The sequence below is a fragment of the Pipistrellus hanaki genome (genome assembly GCF_964339955.1).
Source record: "Pipistrellus hanaki genome assembly, chromosome: 5".
Classification (NCBI taxonomy): domain Eukaryota; kingdom Metazoa; phylum Chordata; class Mammalia; order Chiroptera; family Vespertilionidae; genus Pipistrellus; species Pipistrellus hanaki.
The window spans coordinates 71382119-71392154 of NC_140507.1; the positions used below are offsets into that span (position 1 = coordinate 71382119).

Consider the following 10036-nt stretch of genomic DNA (forward strand, 5'->3'; position numbering starts at 1 on the left):
ATTTCATCAAGCGATTCTTAGAGATTCTCGGCTCCCGGCGGGCCGTTCAGCTCCAGTGTGAGAATAAAGGGGCGAGTGTAGTGCGGCCTCGCTCCCGCCCGCCCCGTGCCCGCCGCCCCCGCCGGCTCCCCTTCCCCGTCCGTCCGTCCGTCCGTCCGCCCGTCCGTCCGTCCCGTGGCGGCCGTGCAGAGGACCTCCGGACAGAAGGCCCTCCGCGTCCTCCACACCCACCGCGTATGTGTGAATCCCGTTAAATGTCGCCGTCACGGCCGCGTCTGGAATGACGCCTGACCCAGCAGCAGGCCCAGCCGAGTGGACACAGAATCCGCCGTCCCAGGGACATGCTTCGGCATCAGACGTGTGTGCTGTTCCTCGGGAATGCACACAAACGGGGTGGCCCGCATTGTGTGGGACACCCAGGCCTGCTCTCCACCCCCAGGAGCCTGCTAAGCGACCCCGTGACCTTCAGGGAGCCCCCCGCACACACCCCCATCCCCCGGCCCCAGCCGAGTGGCGTCTCCGTGGAGCCCGGCCAGGGAACACAGCACAGGGCGTCACCCCGCTCTCCTCGCTGCGGCTTTCTTTTTCTTTCTTTTAAAAAAAAAATATATCTTATTGATTTTTCACAGAGAGGAAGAGAGGGGGATAGAGAGTTAGAAACGTTGATGAGAGAGAATCATCGGTCAGCTGCCTCTTGCACACCCCCTACTGGGGATGTGCCCGCAACCAAGGTACGTGCCCCTGTCTGGAATCGAACCCGGGACCTTTCAGTCCGCAGGCCGAAGCTCTATCCACTGAGCCGAACCGGTTTGGGCTTCGCTGCAGTTTTCTGATGGGGGAGGGGGGGTGCCCAGGGGTGGATCCCCTCCGCCCACACGGTGCAGGCAGCCTCAAGCCGGGCCTCTGCAGGAGGCTGCCGGTGACTCAGCCCTCTGGCGGGAAGGCTCCTCTGGGGCTGGGGATGCTGTGGGTTTGGAGGAGGGGTCTGCTCAGGTCTCGGGAACCTCAGAGAATTACTCCGGGGTGGGGAGGGGGCTATGTCTTAAGGCTCTGTCTTAGGGCTCTTCTGGTCTCGAGGGGCAGAAACCACCTGCCTTACGTGGAAAAGAGACGTTGTTGGCTCTTGACAAGACGTCTCAGAGGCTGAGGTGCCAGGGCTCAGCCTGTCTCCATCTCTCAGCTCTGCTTTCTGGGGACGGAGCCCCCGGGCCCCCAGGAGGACCGCAGCCCACTGTCTGGAGACTTCTGGCCTCTATTTATTACCAGGTGCTGAGAGATAATAAATCCGCGTTCCTTTAAGCCTCTGGGTCTGTGGCGATGTCACAGCATCCCCAGAAACTCCTACGTATTCTTTCTAGCAATGGGCTCCAACGGCCTCCAGAGAGACTGCGTGCACAGCTCACATTCCTATCATTTAAATATATATAGTCTAGGGCCCCGTGCATGACATTCACGCAGGGGGGTCCTGCACCCTCTCCAATCTGGGAGCCCGCAGGGGATGTCTTACTGATGGCTTAGGCCGCTCCCAGCGGGGATCAGGCGTAAGCCGAGGTCTGGCCTCCCTCTGCAGGAGCAGCCAGGCTGATCAGGGGAAGGCGCCGCCCCATCACCGGCTGCTGCTGCCACTGCCGGCCGCCGCAGCCGCCAAGGCGCTTTCATCAACACGGACTCCATCCCTTCACCACACAAAAAATGACAACTTTCTTTAGGCATTTTCAAGATTCTCCTTCATAGGATATGACATTTCTTTCTTTTTCTTTTTCTATCCTCACCTGAGGATATGTTTCCATTGATTTTTATTTTTTTATTTTTAAAAATATATATATTTTATTGATTTTTTTACAGAGAGGAAGGGAGAGAGATAGAGAGCTAGAAACATCAATGAGAGAGAAACATTGACCAGCTGCCTCCTGCACACCCCCTACCAGGGATGTGCCCGCAACCAACGTACATGCCCCTGACTGGAATCGAACCTGGGACCTTTCAGTCCGCAGACTGACGCTCTACCACTGAGCCAAACCGGTTTCGGCTCCATTGATTTTTAGAGAGTGTGGAAGAGCGAGAGAGAGACAGAGAGAAACATCAATGTGAGAGGGACACTTTAATTGTTTGCCTCCTGCATAAGCCCTGACCTGGGCATGTGCCTTGACAGGGAATGGAACTGTGACCTCCTGGTTCATAAGCTAACGCTCAACCACTGAGCCACCCCAGCTGGCTTTCTCTCCTTTTTAAGAAAATTATCTTTATTGTTCCAAGTATTACATCTGCACCCTCTCCCCCCCTTTGCCACATCTAAGTTTTGAATGAGATCGGCATTTCAGTCGGCAGATGTTGAGTAACGCAGAAAGCCTGTGACGTGGCCTGCTGCATGGCCAGCAGGCCATGCTTTAGGGCTTTGTAAGATGAGTCTGCTGGTGCCCAGGGCACTGTGGACGGCCGCCACATCTGCGCAAGGTGGCCCGGGGGAGAGGAACACCCTCCAGCGCTGATGTCTTTCTGCCCCTTTTCTGCCGGCGTCCAGGAGGCCGTCGGAGGGTCGGGAGCCATGGAGCCCGCCGCTGGGGACTTACAGCTCGTGCCCGGGGCGACCAAGGACGTGCCTGCGCCGGGCGCCGCGTGCTGCCGAGCAGCCCTCTCCGCGGCGGTGGCCGCCGGCATCGCCATCCTCACCCTGGCAGTCCTCGTGGGTGAGTGGCTGGGGCCGCGTGGGCTCGTACACTGGGTGCCTCGCACAGGGACGCCCAGGGGTGGCTTCGTGGTGTCCGTGGGACGGCCCCAGAGACAGAGGGCTGAGCGTGCAGGCGTGGAACCGAAGGCCGGCCCTCCCTGCCACCCACGGACCCGACGTGCAGACCAGGCCCCACCGAGGTGGGCGGGCACACGGGCAGGAGGTTAACACCTGTGTGATTTCATTCCCCACAGCTGGGCTCTCCGAGGACCCTTCTGCAGCCGGGATGAAATGGACAAATAGGGACAGAGAAAATAACTTATTAAAAGTCTTGAGAGCCCTGCCAGTGTGGCTCAGTGGATAGAGCGTCAGTCGGCGGACTGAAAGGTCCCAGGTTCGATTCCGGTCAAGGGCATGTACCTTGGTTGTGGGCACATCCCCAGCAGGGGGTGTGCAGGAAGCAGATGGTCGATGTTTCTCTCTCATTGATGTTTCTGATTCTCTATCCTCTCTCTTCCTCTCTGTAAAAAATCAATAAAAATATTTTAAAAAATTAAAAGTCTTGAGAGCCTGGCCGGAGTGGCTCGGTGGTTGACCCATGAACCAGGAGGTCAGGGTTTGATACCCAGTCAGGGCACATGCAGAGGCACCTGATCTTTTCCCTCTCTCATCACTGATGTTTCTACCTCTCTCTCCCTCTCCCTTCCTCTCTTTCAAATCAATAAAAAAAATTTAAAAAAAAAATAAAACAGAAGTCTTAAGAAACTTAAAAAGTATTTAAAAAATGAATAACTGTCTATATCCCACCACACAATGGTTCCCATTTCATATTTGTCCCCAGTAGACACTGATAGAATTTAAAACGAAACATGCAGCCGAGACTGGTTTGGCTCAATGGATAGAGCGTCGGCTTGGGGACTGAAGGGACCCGGGTTCGATTCCAGTCAAGGACTTGTACCTTGGTTGCGGGCACATCCCCAGTGGGGGGGGTACAAGAGGCAGCTGATCGATGACTCTCTCTCATCGATGTTTCTAACTCTGTATCTCTCTCCCTTCCTCTCTGTACAAAATCAATAAAATATATTTTTATTTAAAAAAAAGTTTAAAACGAAACATGCAAAATGCTGACCCATCTGCACGATGTGAGACCGCGGTTATAGAAACCACAAAGGAAGTTCTTATATCCCAACAGAAGGTGCTGCAGGTCCCTGCCGACAGTGCTGTGTCCCAGGCGTCCACGCTGGCAGCCCCAAGCCCCGCTGGCTGTTTAGAGTGGAATCCACTAAAATGAAATAATCTTTATTTTTTTAATTTTTATTTTTTAATATATATTTTTATTGATTTTTTACAGAGAGGAAGGGAGAGAGATAGAGAGCTAGAAACGTCGATGAGAGAGAAACATCGACCAGCTGCCTCTTGCACACCTCCTACCGGGGATGTGCCCGCAACCAAGGTACATGCCCTTGACCGGAATCGAACCTGGGACCTTTCAGTCCGCAGACCGACGCTCTACCACTGAGCCAAACCGGCTTCGGCTAAAATGGAATAATCTTTAAAAATGAAATTCCCCGTCCCCATCAGGCACGCTCCACAGGTGGCTCGTGGCTACTGCACCGGACGGCACAGATCTAGAACCTTCTGTCGTCTTGGGAAGCTCCAGAATGGGCTTATTCTGAGAGGATAAGGTTCTTACGGTTTCATTTGCAACTAGGAAAGCCACCTTGCGTTCACGAGATGATAGCAAGTCGTAACTTGGCAATCCTCGGGGGGTCCCCTGATTTAAAAAAAATATGTGTCTGTGGAACACCAGGAACATCTCACAGCTGGGCACAGCTCACCACGGCCCCTAGTGGCTCTTGGCATCAAGTGCAGGAAGTTGGACGTTGTGTGTGTGTGTGTGTGTGTGTGTGTGTGAATGTAGGCAGTGGGTGTGTGCGTGTTCACATGTATGTGTGCGTATGCGTGTGTGCCCATGCACGAGGGTGTATATGTGTGTGAGAGTGTGCCTACGTAGGTGGGTATCCTTGCACCAGGGAGAGGAGGAGGCAGGGGTCACACCTTTATTCTAGAAGCACAGATACATTTTGCGACTAAGAGATAAACATAATCCCCAGCAGGACCCCTGAAACCAAGGAAGGCTTTAAGAAGCACTTAAAGAAGTACGGGGTTTGGCCGAAGCCGGTTTGGCTCAGTGGTAGAGCGTCGGTCTGCGGACTGAAAGGTCCCAGGTTCGATTCCGGTCAAGGGCATGTACATTGGTTGCGGGCACATCCCCAGTGGGGGTGTGCAGGAGGCAGCTGGTCGATGTTTCTCTCTCATCGATGTTTCTAGCTCTCTATCTCTCTCCCTTCCTCCTCTCTGTGAAATATCAATAAAATATATTTTAAAAAAAAAAGAAGTACTGGGTTCGATTCCAGTCAAGGGCACATGTCTGGTTGTGGGCTCAATCCCCAGTAGAGGGCGTGCAGGAGGCAGCCGATCAATGATTCTCTCTCATCATTGATGTTCTTATCTCTCTCTCCCTCTCCCTTCCTCTCTGAAATCAATAAAAAATATATTTAACAAATAATAATAGTAATACATGTTTACAATTATGATCATTTTTGCTAGTGTGTCCTTTTGATAGTCCCAACATATTTCATCAGTGAGAAATGTGTGTTTTCACAATTTATTGGTTGCTATTGTATTAGTTATTTAGCATTTTTATAACTATCATTCCTTGCTAGTGTGTACTCTTTTCTTTTTTAAAGGTGCAATCTTTTTTTTTTTCTTTTTTCTTTTTTAAATATATTTTATTGATTTTGTACAGAGAGAAAGGGAGAGAGATAGAGAGTTAGAAACATCGATGAGAGAGAGTCATCGATCAGCTGCCTCTTGCACACCCCCCACTGGGGACATGCCCGCAACCAAGGCACATGCCCTTGACCGGAATCGAACCCGGGTCCTTCAGTCCCCAAGCCGACGCTCTATCCATTGAGCCAAACCGGTTTCGGCTAAAGGTGCAATCTTTTAAAAAAATATGTTCCTATTGATTTCAGAGAGGAAGGGAGAGGGAGAGAGAGAGAAACATCAATGACAAGAAAGAAACATCAACTTGATTGGCTGCCTCCTGCACGCCTCCTGCTGGGGATCGAACCCAAACCCCGGGCATGTGTCTGACCCGGAATGGAGCCAGTGACCTCTGGGTGCGTGGGCTGACGCTCAGCCACGGAGCCACGCTGGCCGGGCGCTAGTGTGACCTTTGACAATACTTCCGACCGCTGTGAACCCAGCGTTTTCAGAGGGGGGTGAGCGTGGAAAAGGAGGCTCTGTTACCATCAGCCAGACAGCCCCGGGGAGCCAGCCCCCCACGTGTTTACCAGGTGACCGGCCCCCTGGGGACGGGGCCTTCGCGGCCCCTGAGCTGAGCCCGGTCTCCCCGCAGCCTCCCTCTCCACGCAGGGCGTGGACGTGGAGCACACGGCCGAGCTGCGCGGGATCCGGTACGCCCGCAGCCTGCAGCAGGAGGCCTCCGACTACTACCGCGCGCTGACGCCCGCCCTGCAGACGCTGGTGAGGGGCCGGGAGCCAGGGGGCAGGTGGGAGGCCAGGGGGCAGGTGGGAGGCCAGGGGGGCAGGTGGGAGGCCAGGGGGGCAGGTGGGAGGCCGGGGGGCCAGGTGGGAGGCCGGGGGGCCAGGTGGGTGGCCGGGGGGCCAGGTGGGTGGCCGGGAGCGCCCGCTGAGAGCAGCTCTCGTGCCCGGCAGGCTGAGGCGGGGAGACCCCGGCGGGTGAGGGGCAGGGCGGCAGGCACGGGGCAGGGCGGCGGGCGCTGGAGGGACCGGACGAGGCCTGTGTGGCCTGGGCGGGCGCGTGGTAGAAGGCAGAGGAGAACAGTGCCCGCCGGGACGGGGCTCCTGCAGGGCTTGTGGCCCCGTGTGAAGGCTGTACATTGTCTTCCGGGGGAGCAGTGTGGGTCCCCACCGTGGCAGGGGGAGTGCGGAATGGGGCGGCTGCTGAGAAGAAGCCTAGCTGTGCACCAGAAAGTTAAACGCAGGGTCCTCCTAGGACCCAGCAGTCAATGCTGCTCCTCGGTATCCACGAGAGAGAGAGAGAGAGAGAGAGAGAGAGAGAGAGAGAGAGAGAGAGGGAGAGAGAGAGAAGACACATGTCCACACAGAGCCCTGCACACGCGTGCTCCCTGCAGCAGGGTCACAATGGCCCAGCCGCCCCTCAGCCGACGGACGGACACACGGGGGTGGGCCCTGCACGCCCCGGAGCACTCCTCAGGCGTGAGGAGGGGTGGGTCCCTGACACTCAGCGTGGAAGGGCCCTCAGTGAATCCAGGCTCTGCTTTAAGATTTAAGCACGGCCGAAACCGGTTTGGCTCAGTGGATAGAGCATCAGCCTGCGGACTGAAAGGTCCCAGGTTCGAGTCCGGTCAAGAGCATGTACCTTGGTTGCGGGCACATCCCCAGTGGGGGGTGTGCAAGAGGCAGCTGATCAGTGATTCTCTCTCATGGATGTTTCTTAACTCTCCTGTCCCTCTCTCTTTCTCTCCATAAAAAAATAAATAAAATATATTTAAGATTTAAGCACGGCCCTCGCCAGTTTGGCTCAGCGGATAGAGCGTCGGCCTGCGGACTGAGGGGTCCTGGGTTCCATTCTGGCCAAGGGCACATGCCTGGGTTGCAGGTTTAATCTCCAGTAGGGAGCATACAGGAGGCAGCCAGTCAATGATTCTCTCTCATTATTGATGTTTCTTTTCTTTTTTAAAAATATTTTATTGATTTTTTACAGAGAGGAAGGGGGAAAGAGAGTTAGAAACATCAATCAGCTGCCTTCTGCACAACCCCCACCAGGGATGTGCCCGCAACCAAGGTACATGCCCCTGACCGGAATCGAACCTGGGACCCTTCAGTCCGCAGGCTGACGCTCTGTCCACTGAGCCAAACCGGTTTCGGCTCATTGATGGTTCTATCTGTCTCTCTCCCTCTCCCTTCCTCTCAAAATCAATAAAAAATGTATTTTAAAAATGTAAGCATGAATTAATTAAAATTAACTAAAAGGTGAAAACCATTTCCTCAGTAGCTCCAGCCACGTTTCAGATGCTCAGGAGCCACATGTGGATGGTGGCTGCCTGCGGGGCGGAGTAGAACATCCTGGGACTTTGTAGAAGGTCCTATGAGACAGTACGGCTTCCGATGCAGGCCGTTAGGGAGTGGACTGCTGTGTCCATCACCCACAGTGAACCCTGTCCCCGTCACCCACCGCTGCTCCCAGCCCCGGCAGTCACCAGCCACGCTCTGTGGCTCTGCCTGATCGGAACGTGTCTCGTCCACGGAATCCCACGCTGGGTGGCCTTTCCGCGTCTGTCTTCTCCCACTGAGCGTCCTGCTGACAAGGTCCCTCCCCCTCGTGGCCAGTGCCGGTGCCTGACCCTTTGCACGGCTGAGTGATTTCTAGTGTGTGGATGGACCCCACGTGCGGCTTCCGTGGAGCAATATTTTCACGTGAACAACTTCGGGATGTCCTCCGTGCAGCACGTGGCTCTGGGCGGTGGCCGCAGGCGTGGGTCTCAGCGGAGGTGCTCCCCGCCGGGCGGGCCTCAGCACTGCCGCTGTCTCCGTTGCAGTTTGTCGGTAGCTTCGGGAGGACAGAGCTGGAGGCGCGCTGCGCGGGCTGCACGGTGCTGAGCTACCGGTGAGCGGGGCCTCCGCGGCCGCCGGGCCGGGTGGACCCCGAGGCTGGGCGGTTCCGGCGAGGGGAGCCCCCTCCACGGCCTCTCTCCCCGTCCGCAGGGCCGGGAACGCCAGCGTCCTCGTGCGCTTCCGGCTGCACTTCCTGCTGCCGGCCCTGCGCTCGCTGGACCTGGGCCGGGAGCGGGAGCTGCTGCAGCAGGGGCTCCGGGCGCGGCTGCAGGGCCACGGCCTCCCCCTGGCTGCCCACGGCACCATCGTGTCTGCCGAGCTCACAGGCAAGTAGGCAGCGGAGACCCAGGACCCTGAGAGGCTGGGGGGGAGCATTAAACTTTAGGTTTTCAATCCTCCCCCCTCCCCCTGCTCCACCCTCAATGGTATGGACCAGGCGTGAATGGTGAGTGTAACCGTTTTCATCTTTGTAAATATGGAAGATGGACTCTGCTATAGGAGCACAAAAGCAGCCCAGGACAATGTCTGAACGAATGGACACGGGTGTGTATCAATAAAACTTTATTTACAAGAACAAATGGTGGGGTTTGGCTCAGTGGAGAGAGTGTCGACATGCAGACGGAAGGGTCCCAGGTTTGATTCCGGTCAAGGGTATGTACCTTGGTTGTGGGCACATCCCCAGAGGGGGGTGTGCAGGAGGCAGCTGATCGATGTTTATTATATATATATATTTTATTGATTTTTTTTACAGAGAGGAAGGGAGAGAGATAGAAAGTCAGAAACATAGATGAGAGAGAAACATCAGCTGCCTCCTGACCTCCACCCACTGGGGATGTGGCTGAAACCAAGGCACATGCCCTTGATTGGAATTGAACTCAGGACCCTTCAGTCCGCAGGCTGATGCTCTATCCACTGAGCCCCACCGGTTTCAGGTATAAAAATATATTTTTATAAAAACAACAAGAAGTGGTGGGTCGGGTTTGGCCCATGTCTGCATTGTGTTCATCTCTGGTATGGAAATAGATAAATTCAAAAATCTGAGGATGCACCACACTATTGTCAGATGGAAGACTGATCACCTCGCCCTGGCCCTGGCCCTAAGGACATTTAGGGTTCCCTCCCACCAGCCCTGGCCCACCAGCTGAGCCTCAGTGGCCTTGACGTCGGCAGGAACACTCTGTTCCGTGGGGTGGGAGTGTCTCCTGGCTGTGCAGCCGCTGTGGCAGCCGCCAGCCCCGGTGGCTACGAACACTTGTCACGTGGCCGCTAGACTGAGGCCCACCGTGCTCCGTCTGGCTTCCTCTCAGTTAAGTCAGACGTTTAAGTGGCTCCCAGGTGCACAGAGCTGCTCTCCGCTTTGCAGCACGATGTTCTCAAAGACGGTCGCCGCTCCCCGAGCGAGCTCCTCTCTCCCCGTTTCTCTGCAGGAAGCCAGAAGGGGCCATTGGCGGAAAGAGACTGGAAATCAGGTATGTTTCCTCCCGCCCACAAGCCGCCTGCCCTCGGCCTGTGGCCACGGCCAGAGCGCTCCTGCGACTCGGTTCAAGGGCGCGAAGGAAGTGCCCGCCCTGAGGGAGCGCTGGCTCCGGGCACAGGTTGCCGTCCTGTGTGTGCACAGCGTGTGCAGACGGGGCCCTGCGCTAGACCCTCGGCTACGGAGGGGGTCGCCTGAGAAGGTAAATGAACGTCCAATCCCTATCTGCACACCTGCAGCTAATGTATAACTGCATGTCAGCTGTC

The 10036-nt window shown here is 55.7% G+C and overlaps 1 protein-coding gene across 1 annotated transcript in view; it reads left to right on the forward strand.

Moving 5' to 3' along the window:
• Positions 1-2545: 2545 nt before the first annotated feature.
• TMPRSS9 (transmembrane serine protease 9) overlaps positions 2546-10036 on the forward strand; it is a gene marked incomplete at its 5' end in the record, with an annotated part of 25304 nt that continues 17813 nt past the window's right edge. The window contains 4 exon segments of the mRNA XM_084885342.1: positions 2546-2687; positions 6093-6220; positions 8281-8348; positions 8447-8622. Coding sequence (XP_084741468.1) covers positions 2546-2687; positions 6093-6220; positions 8281-8348; positions 8447-8622 — 514 coding nt within the window.